The 25,780-nt window shown below is 44.5% G+C and overlaps 1 protein-coding gene across 2 annotated transcripts; it reads left to right on the forward strand.

Annotated features, from left to right (window-relative positions):
- The first annotated feature begins 7,537 nt into the window (after window positions 1-7,537).
- On the forward strand, window positions 7,538-25,298 carry LOC131953180 (NACHT and WD repeat domain-containing protein 2). 2 transcript variants are annotated; one of them, XM_059316245.1, is made up of 15 exons: window positions 7,538-7,619; window positions 9,202-9,358; window positions 10,103-10,191; window positions 10,622-10,741; window positions 11,001-11,210; window positions 12,975-13,149; window positions 13,556-13,936; window positions 15,236-15,429; window positions 16,164-16,417; window positions 16,678-18,341; window positions 19,082-19,391; window positions 19,657-19,872; window positions 20,043-20,181; window positions 20,325-21,586; window positions 22,351-25,298. In XM_059316245.1, exons 2-15 carry the CDS (start codon window positions 9,241-9,243, stop codon window positions 22,526-22,528), a joined length of 5,310 nt encoding a protein of 1,769 aa, XP_059172228.1. In that variant the 5' UTR covers window positions 7,538-7,619; window positions 9,202-9,240; the 3' UTR covers window positions 22,529-25,298. The 2 variants fall into 2 exon arrangements, with proteins under 2 accessions (XP_059172228.1, XP_059172229.1); XM_059316246.1 differs by having other exon boundaries at window positions 22,354-25,298.
- The last annotated feature ends 482 nt before the right edge of the window (window positions 25,299-25,780 follow it).

Below are 25,780 nucleotides of genomic sequence, written 5' to 3' on the forward strand. Positions count from 1 at the left end.
ATTGGTTGGTACAGGCGACCATTTGCTGGTACAGGCGACCATTGGCGACCATTGGTTGGTACAGGCGACCATTTGTTGGTACAGGCGACCATTTGTTGGTACAGGCGACCATTTGTTGGTACAGGCGACCATTTGTTGGTACAGGCGACCATTTGCTGGTACAGGCGACCATTGGCGACCATTGGTTGGTACAGGCGACCATTTGCTGGTACAGGCGACCATTGGCGACCATTGGTTGGTACAGGCGACCATTTGTTGGTACAGGCGACCATTTGCTGGTACAGGCGACCATTTGGTGGTACAGGCGACCATTTGTTGGTACAGGCGACCATTTGGTGGTACAGGCGACCATTTGTTGGTACAGGCGACCATTTGGCGACCATTTGTTGGTACAGGCGGCCATTTATTGGTACATCGACCATTTGGTACAGCTAAAATTTCTGGTACAAAAGAACCTTAACAACACAACTGTACTCAGCGTCGTGTTGTACCGAGGGCAAGCATGAGGTACATATCTAGATGTGACTGAACATCATTGAAAAAATGATGACATGATTATAAAAAGTATATTTGCATTGCAAATGTAAATGCAGCATAAAAAAATACTTCAACAAGCATGTTATACACTAAGCTTGTCAGTTCCCATTGGTGAAGTGTATATTTGTCAATGTTGGTCTTTTGACATGGCCTAAGTCTAATTGACGTGCAGGTCAGGGGAAAAAATAAAGCGGGTGTAATCTTCCCTAAACTTCCACGACTATTCTTTCATAACAGTTAGGTGGATGGAATTTCACACAACCGGCAATATAAATACAGAACTTTTTTTTTCTTCTTTTTTTTTTTTTATTTCTTTGAGAAAACACATGTGAAAATTTCTTAGAAAACGCTTTATAAAACTTTGATACAAAAGTATCCTATTCTGAAGGTCTGTGAGAGATTGAACAACCGGCAAAATATCTGTTAATCGTTAAACACGATTACAACACTTCCTTTAATCTCTGTATACTAGATCTAGAACTTAACATGTTAAAACTGAATGAGCTTGCCTGGACATGATACTTTTTCAAGTTCTGGATTATTGCCCCCTTTCTCTCCCTCCCTACTATCCCCACCACCTCCCTCCCCCTGCCACCTCCCCACCCCCTCCTACTTACCTCCAGCAAATCTGCTGAGCTATGTGTCAGTCGTGTGTTATGGGTGTTTTGTCACAATTTTTCTCTTTGCACTGACAGAGTAGCGTCCCCTGCCTTGTTGACCAGGGCTGAACTCTCCCACACAGGGGCGGATTAAAACCTCATTTACAGCTGAGCCGCTACTTACACGATAATCTACTGGGCCGCTGGGTGTCTGGTCTGGGGGTAGATCCCCGGGAATGTCAGGCATAGGTGCACGTGCCCGGGGACGGGCGGGAAATGTGGGCGAGACGGGGAAAAAATTTAGCGGAGACTCAACAACTGGGGGAGCCACCAACCAGTGCGGTATGTGGGGTCAAAGGTCGGGGGTTGTCTGGGTCATGGGTTAGGTCAGAGGTTGAGGGTCGTCGATATGGAGGTTAGCAAGTCAGAAATTGACTAGTTGACAAACTGGTGTTATAGGTTGTTGCATTGAATAGACGTTAAGGTTGTGATTTGATGAACTCTAGCAATTGACCCGACCAGTAATGTCTTCTTAGTCAACAGAAAGCAAAACAAACACTAAATAATAAAATGGCCATACAAATGGCCATAAAGCCAAACATATGACCAATAGATGATCAGTAGATGGCAGATGACAAACAGATGACCAACAGATGACCAATAGATGATCAGTAGATGGCAGATGACAAACAGATGACCAACAGATGACCAACAGATGACCAAAAAATGACCAACAGATGACCAACAGATGACCAACAGATGACCAATAGATGATCAGTAGATGGCAGATGACAAACAGATGACCAACTGATGACCAACACATGACCAACACATGACAGATGACCAACAGATGACAGATGGCCAACAGATGACCAACAGATGACCAACAGACGACCAACAGATGACCAACAGATGACCAACAGATGACCAACATATGTCAGATGGCAGATGACCAACAGATGACCAACAGATGACCAACAGATGACCAACAGATGACCAACAGATGACCAACAGATGACCAACAGATGACCAACAGATGACCAACAGATGACCAACAGATGTCAGATGACCAACAGATGACCAACAGATGGTCAACAGATGTCAGATGACCAACAGATGACCAACAGATGACCAACAGATGACAGATGACCAACAGATGACCAACAGATGACCAACAGATGACCAACAGATGACCAACAGATGACCAACAGACGACCAACAGATGACCAACAGATGACCAACAGATGACCAACAGACGACCAACAGATGACCAACAGATGACCAACAGATGACCAACAGATGACCAACAGATGACCAACAGATGACCAACAGATGACCAACAGACGACCAACAGATGACCAACAGATGACCAACAGATGACCAACAGATGACCAACAGATGACCAACAGATGACCAACAGATGACCAACAGATGACCAACAGATGACCAACAGATGACCAACAGATGTCAGATGACCAACAGATGACCAACAGATGGTCAACAGATGTCAGATGACCAACAGATGACCAACAGATGACAGATGACCAACAGATGACCAACAGATGACCAACAGATGACAGATGACCAACAGATGACCAACAGATGACCAACATATGTCCAACAGATGACCAACAGATGATCAACAGATGACCAACAGATGACCAACAGATGTTAAATGACCAACAGATGACCAACAGATGGTCAACAGATGTCAGATGACCAACAGATGACCAACAGATGACCAACAGATGACCAACAGATGACCAACAGATGACCAACAGATGACAGATGACCAACAGATGACCAACAGATGACCAACAGATGACCAACAGATGACCAACAGATGACCAACAGATGACCAACAGATGACCAACAGATGACCAACAGATGACCAACAGATGACCAACAGATGGCCAACAGATGACCAACAGATGACCAACAGATGACCAACAGATGACCAACAGATGACCAACAGATGACAGATGACCAACAGATGACCAACAGATGACCAACATATGACCAACAGATGACCAACAGATGACCAACAGATGACCGACAGATGACCAACAGATGACCAACAGATGACCAACAGATGACCAACAGATGTCAGATGACCAACAGATGACCAACAGATGGTCAACAGATGTCAGATGACCAACAGATGACCAACAGATGACCAACAGATGTCAGATGACCAACAGATGACCAATAGATGGCCAACAGATGTCAGATGACCAACAGATGACCAACAGATGACCAACACATGACCAACACATGACAGATGACCAACAGATGACCAACAGATGACCAACAGACGACCAACAGATGACCAACAGATGACCAACAGATGACCAACAGACGACCAACAGATGACCAACAGATGACCAACAGATGACCAACAGATGACCAACAGATGACCAACAGATGACCAACAGATGACCAACAGACGACCAACAGATGACCAACAGATGACCAACAGATGACCAACAGATGACCAACAGATGACCAACAGATGACCAACAGATGACCAACAGATGTCAAATGACCAACAGATGACCAACAGATGGTCAACAGATGTCAGATGACCAACAGATGACCAACAGATGACAGATGACCAACAGATGACCAACAGATGACCAACAGATGACAGATGACCAACGGATGACCAACAGATGACCAACATATGACCAACATATGACCAACAGATGACCAACAGATGACCAACAGATGACCGACAGATGACCAACAGATGACCAACAGATGACCAACAGATGACCAACAGATGACCAACAGATGACCAACAGATGTCAGATGACCAACAGATGACCAACAGATGACCAACAGATGACCAACAGATGACCAACAGATGACCAACAGATGACCAACAGATGACCAACAAATGACCAACAGATGACCAACAGATGACCAACAGATGACCAACAGATGACCAACAGATGACCAACAGATGACCAACAGATGTCAGATGACCAACAGATGACCAACAGATGGTCAACAGATGTCAGATGACCAACAGATGACCAACAGATGACCAACAGATGACAGATGACCAACAGATGACCAACAGATGACCAACAGATGACCAACAGATGACCAACAGATGACCAACAGACGACCAACAGATGACCAACAGATGACCAACAGATGACCAACAGACGACCAACAGATGACCAACAGATGACCAACAGATGACCAACAGATGACCAACAGATGACCAACAGATGACCAACAGATGACCAACAGACGACCAACAGATGACCAACAGATGACCAACAGATGACCAACAGATGACCAACAGATGACCAACAGATGACCAACAGATGACCAACAGATGTCAGATGACCAACAGATGACCAACAGATGGTCAACAGATGTCAGATGACCAACAGATGACCAACAGATGACAGATGACCAACAGATGACCAACAGATGACCAACAGATGACAGATGACCAACAGATGACCAACAGATGACCAACATATGTCCAACAGATGACCAACAGATGACCAACAGATGACCGACAGATGACCAACAGATGACCAACAGATGACCAACAGATGACCAACAGATGACCAACAGATGACCAACAGATGACCAACAGATGACCAACAGATGACCAACAGATGACCAACAGATGACCACAAAGATACCCACCGACAGACAACTGACCAGCAGACTTAACATGCCAGCTCTGATCTTTGACGTCCCTGAATATCACTGGCGGCCATACATGTGGAAAGTGGGGGGAGGGGGGATTTGTGACGTCGTTAGAGATTTGGGGCGGGATTTACATGGCTATATGACTTGACGGTCTGACGTCACAACATGGCGGCTCGTGGGAAGTTTCGATTGGCGAGTGGCAAGTTGAGGAAATAATGACGTCACAGCAGCGAGATGAAACGAGCAGGAATGTGGTCTATTTATAGAACGTCTTAAACTATGTCGATAGTGGATAGAGTAGGATGGTTATGGCCCTTAGAACTGGATAGTGGATAGTGTAGGATGTATATGGCCTTTAGAACTGGATAGTGGATAGTGTAGGATGGATATGGCCTTTAGAACTGGATAGTGGATAGTGTAGGATGGATATGGCCTTTAGAACTGGATAGTGGATAGTGTAGGATGGATATGGCCTTTAGAACTGGATAGTGGATAGTGTATAAAAATGGGTCGCCAAATGAGAAAGTATGGGAACCTCGTGAGAAAGTATGGGAACCTCGTAAAAAAGTATGGGAACTACGCAAAAAAGTATGGGAACCACGTGAGAAAGTATGGGAACCACTTGAGAAAGTATGGGAACCACGTGAGAAAGTATGGGAACCAAATGATAAAGTATGGGAACCACGCAAGAAAGTATGGGAACCACGTGAGAAAGTATGGGAACCACGTGAGAAAGTATGGGAACCAAATGATAAAGTATGGGAACCACGCAAGAAAGTATGGGAACCACATGAGAAAGTATGGGAACCACGTGAGAAAGTATGGGAACCACGTGAGATGCGGGTGTCTGTGTGTGAGTCAATCTGTTGTGGTGGAGTGTGTGAGTGTATGTGTGAGAATTTAGCTTTGAGTGTGTCTGTGAGTCTGTGTATGTGTCTGCTTGTATGCGTTCGTGCCTGCATGCATTGTGTGCGTGTGTGCGCGTTGGCATGTGTGTGTGTGTGTGGCGTGCGTGTGTACGTGTGATATATAAAGTAAAGCCCCCATAATACAAAGTTAGTGAGTGCTATCGACTGTACCCTGTTACAACCAGAACAAAGTTGATGTGAAGATTGGTTTTAAAAAATCATGACAGTTTCCGGTTGCAATTCAATCGAAAGATCGGCTCAGAACAGAGTTTCTTCCAGGCATCTCTTGGGGGAGGGGAATAGAGAGGGGGGGGGGGGGGGGGCTCGAAGAAATCCTACCGCACCCCCCCCCCCTCCCGAACGAAATATAATTTATATAGAAAATATATACTTTTAACATTTTCCGCCCCCCCCCCACCCGGAAATTTTAGTCCGCCGCCCCGTCCCCCCGAATATTTCAAGTGCCCCCCCCCCCCGGAGAAAAAAGTCTGGAAGAAACACGGGCTCAGAGTTGCATGCTAGTGTAGGGGTGTCAATTCTATAAACACTAGTTGTCTGCGGACATACACATTTACAGATAAACACACACACAACACAATTAGAGATAAACACACACACAACACAATTAGAGATTAATATTCACACACACACACACACATTCTTACACAGTGTCTGTGAAAGAAAAGGGAAGTAATGCTTGTTTATGAACTGTAATGCCGCTAAACCACGTGACCCGGCGTCCTCCGTATCCCATAACAACGAATATGGTGACAGTTTGGTCACGTGTGTTCGTGTCTGCTGAAGCATACGCGTCTTTTGGGAGTTGGCACAGTGACCTTACAATAGGAAGGTGAAAGGTCGAATACGGAATAATCTAATTGTCAATGTTGGTATTATTAGTGATCGATCTTCGCTCAATCGATAGTTCAAACCCTGACCACACAAAACTTGTTGATTGTTGTGTCCTCTACAGGACCATTGTACGTCCATTATGTGTCTGCTATGTGTAGCTTATGTGTCCACTGTGTGTCCACTATGTGTCAATTGTATGTCCATATTGTCTTCGCTGTGTCCAGACTGGGTCCACTGTGTGTCTATATTATGTCCGTTGTGTGTCCAGATTGTGTCCACTGTGTGTCCACTATGTGTCTACGAGAGCCATGACACAAGACAAAACTCCCATGAGATGGTCACGTTAGTTAGCTAGGTTACGTCAGATTAGTTTAGTTAGTAAAGCTAAACCAAAACTAAATATAGGGTGAATGTTTTCCCCATTGCTGTCTGTTTGTTTTTAAATTAAGGATTAATCCATTATAGTAAGAGCAATCCTTATCCGGGTATAAATGTGTGAAGTGTTTTATGTGGTTTATCATTCAAACAAAGAGACCTAATAGTTTGACCAGATAAATTTTCGTAGTTTACTTCAGCCAAACTAAGATTTCTTTCACATTTTTCTAACCCATGTAGTATTGCCACGGCAAGTTCTCCAAATCTTCCATTGATATTGACACCTCTGCCGTGTTCAGCTATGCCCTCTAGGGAGGATCAAATCATACACACTCATCAAAAAATCAATAACCAATCACAAGAAATCGTGGCAGAGCTCCTCCTTATCTGACGTGTAGCTTATAGAGGTCAAAGGTTAAAGTACACAACACAGGAGGGCACGTATTTAAATTACTGGATCGATTCAACACACCTTTATACGGAGGGGCTACGACGGGCATTTTATTTACATTGTAAGTAGTTATTGATTCTCGCATAAAATGAGCTTACGGCTTTCCATACATGGTTGAAATTTATAGAGTGGGTAGTTCTAATGGCACCGGTGTGAAGGGGGACAACTGTGTTTACAGAACACAAACAGCTTGACAACAACTGGTACAACATGGTACATGTAAGTACTGGTACTTTGATTGAAAGTACATGCAACTTTTTAACTTTTTTTAAAACTTATTTTATTGAAATATGTTTTAATACTTTGCATTGTATTATGAATAAATTATAGGCAATATGTAAAAAAGCAAACTATATTTCCAGTGCAATAAAGTTTTGAATTATGGGTGACTAAATAAAAGTTTGTAGAATGGAGTAGCACAGCTTATGTTGTCTGATTGTGGGAGGGCTAAGCCTAAATAATCTTGTTGTGTTCATTGAAATAATTAAAGCAGCAAGCTAAAGCCAAATGCATTGGTTTGTGTTTTCATTAATCATTGATTTTAATAGGAAAAAGCTAAAATTTAAACTAGCGTCAACAAAACGTCATGTAACTTAAAAAAAACCCAGGAATGTGTACTGGAATCTCTCCCTGTCCACCCCACCCCGACATCCGTACAACTGCCTACAGAAACCCATAGCTGTAGCTTTGCTGTGTTTGTGTTTTCTTGTTACTTTGCCTATTGTATTTGTGTTCTGTTACTTTCTGTATTTGTGTTCTGTTACTTTCTGTATTTGTGTTCTGTTACTTTCTGTATTTGTGTTCTGTTACTTTCTGTATTTGTGTTCTGTTACTTTCTGTATTTGTGTTCTGTTACTTTCTGTATTTGTGTTCTGTTACTTTCTGTATTTGTGTTCTGTTACTTTCTGTATTTGTGTTCTGTTACTTTCTGTATTTGTGTTCTTTTACTTTCTGTATTTGTGTTCTGTTACTTTCTGTATTTTGTACCTGTGTTCTCTCGCTCCCTAATTCAAGTGTCTTTCTGATGCAGTGGCTATATTCTCTATCGTCATTGCTTACAACAAGTCTTCTTTACCAATTGTAGTCTGAGTTACCGGCCTTGTTTCCGACGGTTACGACAACATTTTTATATATAAACAGCCGCCATGTTTTCTTAATATAGTTACATAATATTAAGATTCACAATGCATAACGTTTCAGTTTTAACTTAAAACTATGTCCGCAGATTCACAAATAGAAAAACAAATCAATTCCACCCCCAACTTTTTAGGTCAACAATGGCGGTACGGACATGCGCAGTGAGGCAGGCAAACGATGCCAAAGATTTAAGCACATTAGCTGAGAGATCCTAACTGGCCATCAGAAGCCAATTTTCTGGCCAGTTTTGTTGACAGTGTCTAGACAAGGTGTCGTGAGTGTCTGATTCCCGTGTTGACACCGGCGAAAGTCCTGCCAAATGTGGCATCCAGTCCTAGCAGTTTGATACTCTGACAACATGTCTGTTTACCATAGTGGCAACATGGGCCAAAACAAAGTCATCGTGTTAAATACATTAAGACCAAAGTTGTCGAGAATCTGACTTCTCGTCTGCTTCATGATACAAAACACATGTTTATCTCCCCCCCCCCCCCCCCCTTGAATAATACTTCCCCATGAATCCATCCTTTAGAACAAATAAAAAGTAAAAGATAAACCAACCCAAAAAAAGTTAATATTTTATTTTCAAAATTATTCTCGTTAAAATGGCTGCTTGAAACGTGATTGTTGTTTAGGGGGGTTAGAAAATTGATTTTTTTTTCAGGTGTCACTTTGACAGCAGTCATATTTCTAGTGCCAAACCATGACGTCACAGCTGTCAGTCAAAGAACACAACCTGCTCACTGGCAGGTTGGCACCAGAAGAAATTCCATCGGTCAAAGCACAGGTGATCAGGGTTTACCTGTGTTCCACGGGGACAGGTGAGTCAGGGTTTACATGTGTGGTCAGGGTTTACCTGGGAGGTCAGGGTTTACCTGGGAGGTCAGGGTTTATCTAGTTGGTCAGGATTTACCTGTGCTCCACTGGGACAGGTAAGTCATGGTTTACCTGTGTGGTCAGGGTTTACCTGGGTGGTCAGGGTTTACCTGTATGGTCAGGGTTTACCTTGGTGTTCAGGGTTTATCTGGGTGGTCAGCTGTGTAGTCAGGGTTTATCTAGTTGGTCAGGGTTTACCTGTGTGGTCAGGGTTTACCTGTGTTCCATTATGATAAGGGACTCATGAGGTCAGATGGTGAGGTTTACCTGACAGGTCAATGTTTACATATTTTAAACTATTTTATCAATATTTTACAAATATAATATTGGCATATTTTTACGATTTTGAAAGCGAGTGTAGTTAATTTTTGACCAATAGTTTTGTTGGTATGAAGTTCAAATAAAATAAAGCTACATCAAGGATTCACATCCCCATTGCCCTGACCCCACTCCCATGACTCCCTCTCGTGACCCCACTCCCATGACTCCCTCCTGAGACCCCACTCCTAAGATCCCCTCGTCTTACCCCACTCACATGACCCCCCTTGCCTGACCCCCACTCCCATGACCCCCTAGTCTGAACCCATGGTCCGTTTTTCTCTAACTCGCCTCTAACGTTGCTGTAGAGCCCCCTTTAAGGCCGCCACTGTGCAGATAGTTGGGTTTACGCGTGTTTGTTGATCTTTCAGACTCCGTGACCGAGAGGGATGCTTTGGTGGAGTTTGTTTACCCCAGGCTAAGGGCTTACTGCAGGGACAAATACAGCATGGAGTTTCAGGTGAACAGCTCTCTGGGGAGGCTAGGTGTTGCTGTCTGGTCATCTCACTGGTCAACTGTCTGTCTGGTCAACTGTCTGTCTGATCAACTGTCTGTCTGGTCATCTCACTGGTCAACTGTCTGTCTGGTCAACTGTCTGTCTGGTCATCTAACTGGTCAACTGTCTGGTTAACTGTCTGGTCAACTGTCTGTCTGGTCAACTGACTGGTCAACTGTCTGGTTAACTGTCAGGTCAATTGTCTAGTCTTCTGTCTGTCTTATCAACTGTCTGTCTGGTCGACTGTAACTATGTTTGAATGCTAAGTCATATTAAGCTAATCCACCCTGCCTTAATCTACCTCTCACCCAGTCCTAATCTCCTAATGTCCAGATCACCTAATCCACCCTGCCCTAATCTTCTACTCACCTAATCCTAATCTCCTAATCTCCAGATCGTTGACCTCCACTGGGGTCTGTCGCCCCAGATGATGACATGTCAGAGTGACCTGACGTCACTGAGGATCAGAGAAATTCAGAGATGTCATGGACTCTCAGCTGGGCCAAACTTTATTGTAAGATGTCATTGTCATTTGTCATATCTCACCCCTGACCTCTCACTGCTGACCTACCTCAATGTCACGTGATGGAAGTGATGGTCTTGTTCATAGTTTATGATCTTTGTAACAAAACACAAGAGTAACGTAATAGCACAACATATTTTGCAATCATGGTACTACCTCCTCCTATCCGCCACTTCACCTCCCACCTCCCCCATACTTAAGAATCGTTGCGCGTCTGTTCTTTACCCAATCCCTCCCTCTCTCTTCTTAGGCATTTATTGGACAAAAGTACGGTCCAGTTTCCCTCCCTGACGTCATCATGTCGGAAGAATATGACGCCATCCGACTGGCCCTCCACGGCCACAGAGGGAGGGACACGAGGAACGCCCCCCTCCTGGACAGGTGTTACGTCATGGACGGCAATAACATCCCGCCCGTCTACATCTTAAAGGAGAAATCTGTGCTGCTAGCTGAGGTACAGGTAGGTTGAGCTACGGGTAGTTTGTGCTGGGTTATAGATAGGTTGTCCTGGGTTATAGATAGGTTGTGCTGAGGTACAGGTAGGTTGTGCTAGGTTATAGGTAGGTTGTGCTGAGATACAGTTATGATAATTTTGCATCATTTTCTAACAAAGCAGCCATTAAATATTTGCTAAAAAACAAAGGTTTTGTCACAAACCTACATTTCTTTAGCTGGATCCCACACTGGATGTCCCAACACTTACTAAAATATACGAACATACGAGAAATGTACGTCAGCCCACTCCCACTTTTTTACTTTCTCGTATATACGTAGTATAGAGAAAGTATTGTAATCGTGCAAAAAAAAAAATCGAGATTTTTACAAATCTCGACGTTTTACACCTCACTGATACGGAAAAACATAATTTTGCAATCTTGTCCGTATGTCTGTGTGTGTGTGTGTCTGTCTGTCTGTCTGTCCGTGTGTAAACACGATAACTTGAGTACCGTTACAGCTAGGTTGATGAAATTTCATATATAAGTATTTTATCAAAATCGTAGATCCGTATCAACTTTTGAGCGATTTCCGATAACCGGAAGTGGTACTTTTCCTACTTTGAATTTTTCAAAAGCCTATAACTTGAGTACTATTTCAGATAGATAAATGAAATTTCACATGTAAGTAAAAGATCTAATTCTCTACCTTCTGTTAAATTTTGAGTAATTTCCGTTGACTGGAAGTAGTAATTTACGCTACTTCCGATTTCTCAAAAAACTAATGTAAATTTTTAAAGTACTAATAATATTGCGCACTATTATACGCGTTTTTATTCGGCGTTTGCTTGGTGCGCAATGTTTTTTTTATGAGATTCTATTCTATTTTTAAAAGTTTAAGTATTTAAAATGGATTAAAAATCATAACTATATCCCCAGTTACCATCCCCTGTTGTTTTATATAAGAATATTCGAGAAAGTTTAGGGGAGATCACTACCGGTTTATTCTTCTGGTGATGAGAACCACATCATAAGGGTTAAAAAGTTGTTGATTTGGGCGAAACACGATTTATACAAATTCAACGTTCAAATTAAAAGGCTTGAAAATTGAAAGCTTGGGACCCCCCCCCCCCCCCCCCCGAAGAGATGCCTGGAAGAAACAGTGCTTCCCCCCCCCCCCCGAACGAAATGAAAATTATACAGAAAAAATATACTTTTAACAGTGTCCGCCCCACCCCCGACGAAAGTCTACCGCCCCCCCCCCCCACCCCGAAAATTTCAAGTGCCCCCCCCGGAGAAAAATGTCTGGAAGAAACACTAATTGGGAGGTATATTAAGTACTGATGCTTATATAATGATTGGAAATTATTTTTCCCTAAGCATCAAACTGGCGTTGGGGGGAAATCTTTAAAAAAAAATTAAAAAGACCCTCTCTTCCAAGGGGTCGGCCCGTCAGTTTAGTTAGGGTTTTCCCAGGTTTAAGCCCCTGAAGGTCAAAGTTGACCATCCAGGACTAGATATGAAAACAACGTTCTCGTGTGTAAACTTCAAATGGCGGAGGTTAGACCTTGGCTTTTTTACTTCAAATTTGTCGCGGCTAAATATACTGCTAGAACAAAGTTGACTAGGTTTATACAATCATACAATGTTATCAGAAAGGTTTCAGAACATTGAGTCTAATGGTCTTCCATACTAGTCTGTAGAGAAATAGTTCTTGTCGGTTGCCTATAAAATGTATTGTGTAAACCTTGGGTTTCAGAAAGTAGATTTTAAAGGTTTTGTTTTCATAGGCCAATACAAATGGCCCAACATCAGGAGGGGCCAACATAGATGGCCAACCAACCGAAGAGGCCAACTGGGAGGAGCTACAACAGGAAATCAAATCGCTAATACTGCGAGGGGCGGAGCTTGCCTATATGAATGGGACGATGGAGAGTGACTCAAAGGGCCGCTACTTCGCTTCGGGTAGGTGGCCAAAATAGTTTTGTCTCATCTCAACTTGCAGGTTAACATCCGGAAGTGTCATGGTGGTAGAGGAAGTAGAGTTCATCGGCAATCTGACTTCTATTTGTGGTGGGATCGTATGACTAGCACCACTTCATTTCGCTTTCCCAGATTTACCAGGTACTGGTCATAGTTGGGGTCAGGTACACAGAAATAAGGGGGGGTCAGGTACCCAGACATAAGGGGGGGGTCAGGTACCCAGACATAAGGGGGGGGGTCAGGTACCCAGACATAAAGGGGGTTAGGTACCTATCACTAGGGTACACATCAAACAAAAGTAGGTCATGATGTCAGAGAGCCATAAACAAACCCAAAGCTTGCAGGTTATAAAGCCACCACCACATTAATGACGTAATCATCTCTACAGATCTTGAGAACCAGATTTTGCTCGGCACCGAGATTAACGATAATCCTAGATTAAGATCTGTGCTAATCACGAGGACCATCGCCGACCTGAAGAACTACACGGAAGATTCCAGAACTCCCAGGTTCGCTGACCTGAAGATGGACGAGATGACGTCACGGCTGGAGATGGACCCGGTAGCCCAGGAAAAGTTGGCCAAGCTGAAGAAGCGGGTGGGGAACTTGGTGGGGGAGGCCAACATCACACATCACGATGTCTTGTGGCGGTACGATGACGTCATCCACCCCCAGCTGCACAAGGAATACCTGCAGACACTGTGCCAGCGTCTGTTTGACATCTGCGTCAGGCTGATAGACGAGGGCGTGCCACTGCCAGACGTCCAGGGTAGGTGCTCACATTTCAAGGTCACTTTATGTAGGTCAACTCAAAGTTTTCATTTTATACCTGAATCGTTCCTCCTGATGTTCCACAGGTAGTTTAACCCGGTGTAATGCTCACCAGGTAGTTTAACCCTGTATGATGTTCCCCAGGTAGTTTAACCGTGGGTGATGTTCCCCAGGTAGTTTAACCCTGTGCTATGTTCCCCAGGTAGTTTAACCGTGGGTGATGTTCCCCAGGTAGTTTAACCCTGTGTGATGCTCCCCAGATAGTTTAACCCTGTGTGATGTTCCCCAGGTAGTTTAACCTTGTGTGGTGTTTCCCAGGTAGTTTAACCTTGTGTGGTGTTTCCCAGGTAGTTTAACCCTATGTTATGTTCCCCAGGTAGTTTAACCCTGTTATGTTCCCCAGGTAGTTTAACCATGTTATGTTCTCCAAGTAATTTAGCCCTGTGTTATGTTCCCCATGTAGTTTAACCATGTGTGATGTTCCCCAGATAGTTTAACCCTGTGTGATGTTCCCCAGGTAGTTTAACCCAGTGCTATGTTCTCCAGGTAGTTTAACCCTGTGCTATGTTCCCCAGGTAGTTTAACCGTGTGCTATGTTCCCTAGGTAGTTTAACCCTGTGCTGTTCCCTAGGTAGTTTAACCCTGTGCTGTTCCCCAGGTAGTTTAACCCTGTGTTATGTTCCCCAGGTAGTTTAACCCTGTGCTATGTTCCCCAGGTAGTTTAACCCTGTGCTATGTTCCCCAGGTAGTTTAACCTTGTGCTATGTTCCCCAGGTAGTCTAACCCTGCGCTATGTTCCCCAGGTAGTTTAACCCTGTGCTATGTTCCCCAGGTAGTTTAACCCTGTGCTATGTTCCCCAGGTAGTTTAACCCTGTGCTATGTTCCCCAGGTAGTTTAACCCTGTGCTATGTTCCCCAGGTAGTTTAACCCTGTGCTATGTTCCCCAGGTAGTTTAACCCTGTGCTATGTTCCCCAGGTAGTTTAACCCTGTGCTATGTTCCCCAGGTAGTTTAACCCTGTGCTATGTTCCCCAGGTAGTTTAACCCTGTGCTATGTTCCCCAGGTAGTTTAACCGTGTGCTATGTTCCCCGGGTAGTTTAACCCTGTGCTATGTTCCCCAGGTAGTCTAACCCTGTGCTATGTTCCCCAGGTAGTCTAACCCTGTGCTATGTTCCCCAGGTAGTCTAACCCTGTGCTATGTTCCCCAGGTAGTCTAACCCTGTGCTATGTTCCCCAGGTAGTCTAACCCTGTCTGATGTTCCCCCAGGTAGTTTAACCCTGTGCTATGTTCCCCAGGTAGTTTAACCCTGTGTGACGAGGCCAGACAACACTGGGCCAGGTGTCGCTACACGGCTTCCAGCTTCTACAACCAGCACCAGACCCTGCAGCAGCTCCAGGATTACGTCACGGGCCTCTCCTGCCGGCCGCTGGTCATCCATGGGGCCCCGGGCTCGGGGAAGTCGAAGCTCATCTCTAAGATAGCCTTCCATGTAGGTAGCGCTGGGTACAGTATTCATCTAAGATAGCCTTCCATGTAGGTAGTGCTGGGTACAGCATTCAATAGAGGTACAGTTAGGTACAGCATTCAATAGAGGTAGAGTTAGGTACTGCATTCAATAGAGGTACAGTTAGGTACAACATTCAATAGAGGTACAGTTTGGTGCATGTAGGACAGTTAGGTACAGCATTCAATAGAGGTACAGTTAGGTACAGCATTCAATAGAGGTACAGTTAGGTACAGCATTCAATAGAGGTACAGTTTGGTACAGCATTCAATAGAGGTACAGTTAGGTACGGTAAAGTACAGGTAAATTAGGTACAGTTAAGTACAGTCAGGTACAGTTACAGTTAGGTACAGTATTCGCTGGAAGTACAGTGGGAACAGCATTCAATGTAAACACAACCGGTACATCTTTTCATGTAGGTACACATTAGCCTATATTAAATCTAGATGCAGTTAGTCCATGTAGTCACAGTTGGATAAAACACTCTGTAGTTGCAGTAATGAACTAGTTTAAAGGTTCACATCAAATTTTGTCCACCTAAAACCTTTGAAGTCCCATCTGATATAAATAATGTTGATGTAAAATGTTGATATAAAATGTTGATATAAAATGTTGATATAAAATGTTGATATAAAATGTTGATGTAAAATGTTGATATAAAATGTTGATGTTAAAATGTTGATATAATGTTGATTACATTGACCATTTTAACTATGCAGATGTCCGAACTGCTGAAGGACGATTACGTCATAGTCCTGCGCTATGCTGGACACACCCCCAGGTCTAACGAGTTACGTCAGCTGTTGATCAGTGTCAGCCAACAGGTGGCGCTGGCCTGTGAGCTGTCTGTGCTGTCTGGACAGTCTGGACAGTCTGGACTGGCCGGACTGTCCGGGGAGAACCTCCCCCTCGAGCTCAAGGACTTGACCAAGTGCTTTAGAGAGATGCTGGCATCGGTGCCAGACACGACAAGGTAAGCAATCATTGGGTGTGGTCAGTGGTCTTGTCGTGTGTGGTGTGGTCAGTGGTCTTGTCATTTGTGTGGTCAATGGTCTTGTCATGTGTGTGCTCAGTGGTCTTGTCATGTGTGTGCTCAGTGGTCTTGTCATGTGTGTGCTCAGTGGTCTGGTCATGTGTGTGCTCAGTGGTCTTGTCATTTTGTTTTGTATCAAATATCGTCGACTGATATAAACATTGTATACCGTGTGCTTAAGTTATTTCTTCTATTTTCAGACTGGTTGTCCTGATAGATGGCCTTGAACTCTTACACTCCGACGGTGTCTCTCTCAACTTGGAGTGGATCCCAGCATCCCTTCCTCCCAACGTCAAGCTGGTCCTGACAGCCCACCAGACCTCCCACGGGCTGCTGGAGAGACTCAAGCACGAGGTGCTGCCCCGGGACGCTGGGAGCTTCCTCGAGGTCCTGCCCTCCACGGTGGACGAGTGCGCGGAGATGCTGACCAGCCTGCTCAAGTCGATGGACAGATCGGTCACCCCCGAGCAAATGGCGGCCTTACGAGACGTCATCCAGGGCGAGCCGTTGCCGCTGTACGTGGAACTACTGGCTAACATCGCCAAGGAGTGGAACTCATTCACAGACGCCGAGAGCGTGAAGCTTCCCCGGAGCTGCGAGGAAGGAATCGCAGAACTTTTGGCCAGGCTGGAGAGCAAACACGGACTGGTGCTGGTCTCTAGGGCGTTCGCCTACATGGTGGCGTCGTGCACGGGCCTCAGCGACTGCGAGATGGAGGACATTCTCTCGTTAGACGAGGACGTGCTGAACGAGCTGTTCCGAGACTTCCACCCACCACTCAGGAGGGTGCCCTACATCAAGTGGATCGGCCTGAAGCAGGACGTGGAGATGTTCCTGTCCTACAGGGACGCTGACGGCGTCACGGTGACCATGTGGCACCATGACAGCTTCATCCACGCCGTCAACTCCCGTTACCTAGGAGACGAGGCTGTGGTCACCTTGGTCCACTCCAACATCGCTGATTACTTCCTGGGAACCTGGGCCAACCGGGCCAAACCGGTTAATATCCCTAACCGGTCGTCTGTGAACCTGGACAGAAAAGTCCCCCAGCAGCCGTACACCTTCGGTAACCATGACGACGGGAGCCTGCGCTACAACAAGCGAATGTACAACCAGGTCCCCCGACACCTGCACCTCGCGGGGCGCCACAAGGAGCTGGACGCCCTGGTCTACTTCAACTACGAGTGGCTGTTCTGTAAGGCGAGGGCCCTCTCGCTCCAGCATGTCATTGACGACCTGGAGCTCCAGCCCTCGGAGGAGGTCGCCCTCCTGGAGGAGACCCTCCGCGTCTCCCGCGCCACCATCGAGCGTGACCTCAGCGCCCTGCCCACACAGCTGACCGGGCACCTGCTGCCCTACTACCCCACCCACCCCAACATCCGGTCCCTGATCCGGCAGTGCGACACGGACGGGCTGAAGCATTCGGGCGTGATCCCCAACTTCCCCTACCAGCACGTGCCGGGCAGCTCCCTGCAGCTGACCCTCGAGTGCCCGGGGGTCATGGAGCACATGACCCTCATCAACGACGACAAGCACCTGCTCGCCAAGCGAAGGGACGACCCCTACGTCCACACCTTTGACTTGACCACCGGGGAATTAAAATCTACAGTTCTGGTGTCCAACGGCGAACTGCACACGACACCAAACAACAAGTATCTAATTATAGTCGATCACGTGACAGAGAAGGCTATCAAAATTCACGCCTCCGAGAGCGGAGAGTTCCTGAAACAAATCATTGTACTGAACCACATGGAGGGCAAGACGAGTCTGTACAAGAAAGGTCCCATCTGTCTGACAGACGACAGGCTCTGTGCCGTCGTCACCCTGGCCAACAGTGTCCTGTGTATCTGTGCCATCCCGTCAGGTGGGTACCCGCGGGTCCCGAGGGTTGTGTGACCGTGGGGACATTTGTTCTGGTGGTTGTTGTATAAATGGTGGCACATGTGTTGTAATGGTTGTTGTATAACTTTAAACTTCTGTTTTAAATTTATGTTCTCTATAAACTAAAGTAAAATTTAATATTAGTTGTATATTTTTTCTTGAGTTTCAAAATTTTCCTCAAGGGTGGTAACTCAAATAATTGTGAAAGTACTAGAAAACTACAGTGCTTTCCCTTAATATGTTTACGAATTAAATCCATGCACTGTCACCTTACTCGCAAATGGCTTACCACTGACTCCATATAATTTATTCCGGTCTGTTTAAAGAAAAAACGTTTCAATCCCATTTAAAGTGCTGTTTTTTTTTATTCTTATTACTACTTTCCACCGTTAGCAACAATCATGCGTATGCTGTTTCTCTTTCACTAGCTGTGCGACTTTGTCCAACAAGTTTTGTCCCCTCTCACAATGACTGTGTGGTTGTGTCCCCTGTCATAATGACTGTGTGGTTGTGTCCCCTGTCACAAGCTCTGTGTGGTTGTGTCCCCTGTCACAATTACTGTGTGGTTGTGTCCCCTGTCACAATTACTGTGTGGTTGTGTCCCCTGTCACAAGCTCTGTGTGGTTGTGTCCCCTGTCACAATTACTGTGTTGTTGTGTCCCCTGTCACAATGACTGTGTGGTTGTGTCCCCTGTCACAATGACTGTGTTACTATCCGAACAGGCGAAGTCCTCCACATCATCCCGCTAGAGGGCAAGGCTCGCGTCTGCTGCATCACGCCAGACGGCAGACGTGTCTTCTGCAACTCGAACGCCCACCTGCTGGCCTATGACGTGTACACCCTGCAGCACCTGCTCACTGTCCCCATCGGCTGCCACCCCACCACCCTCCTGCTCACACGAGACGGGCTCCGCGCCTTCATCAGCAACGACAGCGATACCAGACTGACCATCATGCACCTGAACGGAAACCAGGTCGACATGACCTACAGGGCGGTGCTGGAGGACCGGATGCCAGGAGACGCCATCTTGGGGTAGGCAAAAACTCTCACGCCGTCAACTACCGACCATTGCCTACATGATTGATTAAATGCCAAACACTTCAGACTTTCATTTCTCCCACCTTTTTTTAAGCTTGTGACTAAACGTTAATTTAAAGACAAACAAAAATAATGACCCGTTTGAAAATGTCTTCATTTAAAATCATTGATCAATGAAACATGATAAATGAAACATGCCATTCTAAAAGTACTCACGAAACGGCAGAGGCTAGTTAAAACTATCCTCCGTTTGCTCCAGGCTCACAGTCTCACCAAACGACGCCCTTCTGCTGATCCGCGGTAGTAAAATTCTGCTCGTCTATCACCGGACCTCCGAGAAGATCATCGCAGCCTTCAGCAAGCCGGACGACGTCCCAGTAGAGATGAAGCTACCCAGAGCCAACTACGTGCAGTCCGTGTTCGAGCGAGCCGAGTTCACGGCGGACAGCAGCTATGTTGTGGCTACCATGCTGAGGTAGGTCAGTGGCTACCAGAGGTAGGTCAGTGGCTACCATGCTAAGGTTTGCCTCACCAAAAATTCTCTCTTTCTATTGGCTATTGCGCATTTCTTTAGGTAAATCTACTGGATAATTTCTAAAATCCCTACTGTAAACAAGATCTCATGGCTTTTTCCGTTTTCTCCAGAAACGTCTATGTTTGGCACATCCCCACATCCACGATGGTCAAGGTCATCCAAGCCCCCATCGGCCTCATCACAGGCCTAGTGGTCTCGCAGACGAGAAGTCAGGTGATCACCCACATTGACGGCAGCACAGACTTGCAGGTAGGTCGCAGGTTGACTGTGCCTGCAGTACATTAACTGGTGCTCACATTAATGGGGACTCATACTAATGGGTACCCACATACAGATATTGTGATTTTACATACATATTGTGTTGCTACATACAAATGTTGTGTCTCCCTCAGGTGTGGAACATTGGAGACGGGGTGAGCAGGGTCAACACACGTGATAAGCTGACCGGTGCCATCCGAGAGTTCCAGCCGGCCGCCCACAACCTGCTGGCCTTCGTCAAGTGTGAGCAGGGCGACGAGCTCGGCGTCATTGACATGTCCAGTGGCGTCATCACGGACCTGCTGACGCACGACGCGCCAGTGCAGGACTTCGCCACCTCCCCCGACGGGAACTGGGTGCTGGTGTCCACCACCCCGCGACTGTCCGGCACCGCCTTCAAGCTGTGGGACAGGACGGAGAGACGCATTGTCCTGGAGGTCGGGAATGTCTCGGGCTACTGCGTCAGTTGTAGAGTCACTGACTCCGTGCTCATGGTGGCGCAGAAGGAGAACTCGTTCAGCGCGCCTTACTACCTGTCTGCCCTTAAATTTGACAAGCGGGAGTTTTTCGAGCACACGTATGTACCAACTGTGACGTGCGTCAAGTCCAAGCCGTTTGTGACGCACGACGACCAGTACCTGGTCATCCACTCAGCAGACGACATCAACAACAACAGCGAGCAGTCGAGCGCGTGCATCTGTGTGTTTGACCTGGCCGGCGAGATGAGGAAGTCGACCTACGACTCCAGTAGCATCCAGTTCTCTGACCATCTGTACGACATCCTCCAAGTCTGGCCGTGCGCACAGGAAAACACCAGTTTAATCGCCGCCATATTTTCCTGTAAAAACTCTAAAGATAACGCCCCGGATGATGAAGACGACCACACGAATGAGAAGCCTCAAAGAACGTTCGGTTTCTTTCTGCTGGATGTCCGAACTGGTTCCTTGACCGTGCTCTGTATTCCTTTCCCGACACCGAGCTACGAGATAGGCGCGCACCCTCTGACCTTCACCCCTGACTGCACGATGTGTATCGACGACAAGGCGAACATCTTCCACACAACCTTGGGACGTTTCATAGGCGTGGCCTCCCTCTCGGCCCTGCCGCCCCAAGCTTTTGCCCTACGGAACACGGTGTTGATTTCCTACAAGGACACGACGCTGTACGTCACCCGATTGGCTGATGGGTTTCCCTTGGCCGTCTGCGACGTTCACGCATGCGTATGCCACGTCCACGTTTGTGCAGACGACCGGACTGTCTTGGTGGGCTGTACGGACGGCTCCTTCTTCTCGTACACGATCATAGACAACTCCCGAGACAACCCAACCTCCGTCCTGAGTGCTCTCCCCTCCAGGAAGGTCGGCAACACAGACATGTTTGAATACCGCAGCCCGAGGTAACCAACACGGTCTATTATTAGCATACTGTTTTAGCACACACACAAGTCTTTGCACAAAAAATGTTTGGGTATATCAATCACATAAACGGCTAGTTAGTCTACAGTAAAATGGTATGTTAGACTAAATACTCTATGTGTAAAAATAAAAATGAGAAATTTAAATACCCAATGACTTGATGGATCTAAGGGGTAGCTTTAGTAACTCAGCCGCTTCCCCCCTTCCCCAAAGCTAAAATAGAAAAAAAGACCTATTACAAATAAGTTCACATGCACACATATACCCACACACACAAACACACACACACACACACATATATATATATATATATATATATATATATATATATATATATATATATATATATATATATATATATAATATATTATATATACTAGCGTACCCGTCCCGCACGTTGATTCGCTCTTAGAAGAAAGGCTGACGCAATATTTTAAGTTAAGACGCATTAATGAAATCCTCTTAATAATAGGATTTCATTAATGCGTTAACAATTTCGTATTATGTTAGACGTGAGCCATTTCAATGAAAACAAAGCTGGTGCTATATATTTCTTGGATCATAGAAGTTTAGGCGCGGGTTTGTCCACACTACCGCCCAGACGCCCCAGGGCGGGCTGTATGAAAGCCTTGTATTTATAACTGCACCAGAACTGATTGGCAAAATCTGTTTGTGTTTTGTTTATATCCTTATATAAACCTCCAGACGACCCTGTGGTCATAGAATAATTTTGGCTTTCTTTCAGCAGGTCCTGGGACAGAGTCGGGAAAAATGGCTGCCCCAACTACTCACGCCCGCCGTCTGCTGTCTATCCGGCCGGAAGTGACAAGCTACTGCTGAGACAGATCAAACCCGTATCACGTGAGAGGCCTAAATCTGACACCGTGACGTCATTCAAGTCACCCGTTTGTTCAGTCATGTGATCAAGAAAAATTTTGTTATGTAAAAATATGCTCTAGAATTTGTTTATCTCCCTTAACAAGTGTAATTATAAACAGTATGTATGATTATACATACCGATAGCCATGTCTGACCATTGTCATTGATTATTTTTATACAGTTAATAGAATCTCTTATTGAAGAATGTTATGTTATATAAGAATTGCTATTTGTTTATTTAGATGCCTTTAAAGGTTAGTGTGTTAATATTGGTCCTCCTTCAAACATTCGTGGGTAAATATTGGTCCTAGTTCAACCATTTGTGGGTTAATATTGGTCCTAGTTCAACCATTTGTGGGTTAATATTGGTCCTAGTTCAACCATTCGTGGGTTAATATTGGTCCTAGTTCAACCATTTGTGGGTTAATATTGGTCCTAGTTCAACCATTCGTGGGTTAATATTGGTCCTATTTCAACCATTCGTGGGTTAATATTGGTCCTAGTTCAACCATTCGTGGGTTAATATTGGTCCTAGTTCAACCATTTGTGGGTTAATATTGGTCCTAGTTCAACCATTCGTGGGTTAATATTGGTCCTATTTCAACCATTCGTGGGTTAATATTGGTCCTAGTTCAACCATTCGTGGGTTAATATTGGTCCTAGTTCAACCATTTGTGGGTTAATATTGGTCCTAGTTCAACCATTCGTGGGTTAATATTGGTCCTAGTTCAACCATTTGTGGGTTAATATTGGTCCTAGTTCAACCATTCGTGGGTTAATATTGGTCCTAGTTCAACCATTTGTGGGTTAATATTGGTCCTAGTTCAACCATTCGTGGGTTAATATTGGTCCTATTTCAACCATTCGTGTGTTAATATTGGTCCTAGTTCAACCATTCGTGGGTTAATATTGGTCCTATTTCAACCATTTGTGGGTTAATATTGGTCCTATTTCAACCATTCGTGGGTTAATATTGGTCCTATTTCAACCATTCGTGGGTTAATATTGGTCCTAGTTCAACCATTCGTGGGTTAATATTGGTCCTAGTTCAACCATTCGTGGGTTAATATTGGTCCTATTTCAACCATTCGTGGGTTAATATTGGTCCTATTTCAACCATTCGTGGGTTAATATTGGTCCTATTTCAACCATTCGTGGGTTAATATTGGTCCTAGTTCAACCATTCGTGGGTTAATATTGGTCCTATTTCAACCATTCGTGGGTTAATATTGGTCCTACTTCAAACATTCGTGGCTATCGGAACTGAATATCATAATTATCGAAACATTATTTACATGTTGTTACTGCTGTTTCATGTGAGACACTTATATGTATATCATCTTTGTTACAGTGGGTGCCTTGTATCAGACAGTATAAGTGGGAGCCTTGTATTATTACAGTGTAAATGTGTGAAACTTTTTATCAAACAGTATAAAAGTGGGGACCTTGTATCAGACTGTATAAAAGTGGGGACCTTGTATCAGACAGTATAAAAGTGGGGACCTTGTATCAGACTGTATAAAAGTGGGGACCTTGTATCAGACAGTATGAAAGTGGGGACCTTGTATGAGACAGTGTAAAAGTGGGGACCTTGTATCAGACAGTATAAAAGTGGGGACCTTGTATGAGACAGTATAAAAGTGGGGATCTTGTATCAATAAAGTGGGGACCTTGTATCAGACAGTATAAAAGTGGGGACCTTGTATCAATAAAGTGGGGGCCTTGTATCAATAAAGTGGGGACCTTGTATCAGACAGTATAAAAGTGGGGACCTTGTATCAATAAAGTGGGGACCTTGTATCAGACAGTATAAAAGTGGGGACCTTGTATCAATAAAGTGGGGACCTTGTATCAGACAGTATAAAAGTGGGGACCTTGTATCAATAAAGTGGGTACCTTGTACCAGACTGTATAAAAGTGGGGCCACTATGCTGTAGATCCTAGAATCGTCTCCCACGTTTGAAAGGCCGGTGACCAGATTTGTATCTGCGACTTAAAGTTTATCTGTAGATAGATCATATCTATCTGATAGCAATCTTCTGTGTTACATGAAACCACGCTGAGATCCGTGTGAACAGTTGTCCATTGTAATTGTATAGAATACACCACACTGGCATGAGATAAAACACAGGTTTTGCTGTTAATTACATAGAGTTAACGCGCTTGGGCTGTGTAAAAGCTGTTAACTATGTAGGGGAGATCAACTTGTCAGAATGATGATACACTCCCCTACATCACAAGAAAACTTTTCATGTAAACTGATCTTGTTTTCTTAGAAGCGTCTTTCTGGGAAAATTTGGGGCTACGTTTTCTTGGATTTAAATATTTTCAAATAAATTCATAACTTTTTAAACGTATGGTCCTATTTTAAATAATGTACATTATCCTTAAAACCTATTTTCAAGTTGACATGTAAGTTTATTACTAAGAACACAATCTATCATTAATTTTTCAAGAAAAATGTGAATGTAGTATGAAAGGCAGTTTTGAATCGTTACAATCTAGATCTATATTAAACAATCTAATGTGAGGACGGAGGGTGCGCGTGTAAGTTCTTGTTTTATTTTCGTATAAAACTTTACTATTCGTTTAAGTGTAAATTATCAAACATTTATTCTGAAAGCTTACATTGAATTTAAAATGTAGGTACTTTTCTACAAGTTTACATTTTTTCTTAGCTACAGTAACACCTTGTCTTCCAACCTGTAGCCCGTAACATTTAAACTTATCCAACACACTTACGTATTTTGTTAGCTTTTCAATACTGGTATTAAAACAATGTAGCTAATTAATTTACAATAAAATGTTGAATTATCAAACAACATTATCTTTTCAAAGGAATTTTAGTTACTATCTAATATGTCAGCGTTTGTGTGTGCGTGCGTGCGTGCGTGTGTGTTAACATCGATGTCGATACAACCAAGTCAGCTAGTCAATATTAGAAGGCTTGCTGCGAAACCTATGTGATAAACCAGACTAATTTAAGATAGAACCACTGACATGACTTAAGATAGAACCACTGACATGACTTAAGATAGAACCTCTGACATGACTTAAGATATAACCACTGACATGACTTGACTTAAGATAGAACCACTGACATGACTTAAGATAGAACCACTGACATGACCAGACTTAAGATAGAACCACTGACATGACTTAAGATAGAACCACTGACATGACATGATTTAAGATAGAACCACTGACATGACTTGACTTAAGATAGAACCACTGACATGACTTAAGATAGAACCACTGACATGACTTAAGATAGAACCACTGACATGATTCAAGAT

Source organism: Physella acuta, unplaced genomic scaffold (assembly GCF_028476545.2).
Source record: "Physella acuta isolate Inbredline_101_S28 unplaced genomic scaffold, ASM2847654v3 ptg000913l, whole genome shotgun sequence".
NCBI classification, from domain to species: Eukaryota; Metazoa; Mollusca; class Gastropoda; family Physidae; genus Physella; species Physella acuta.

Excerpts from the sequence above, each read along its gene's own strand:
- LOC131953180 (XM_059316245.1), top strand. The coding sequence starts at position 9,241 with ATGACGTCACAGCTGTCAGTCAAAGAACACAACCTGCTCACTGGCAGG. Across the intron at positions 13,937-15,235 it reads GCCACTGCCAGACGTCCAGG|GTAGTTTAACCCTGTGTGAC; the intron begins GTAGGTGCTCAC and ends TATGTTCCCCAG. Across the intron at positions 19,392-19,656 it reads CCAGGAGACGCCATCTTGGG|GCTCACAGTCTCACCAAACG; the intron begins GTAGGCAAAAAC and ends CGTTTGCTCCAG.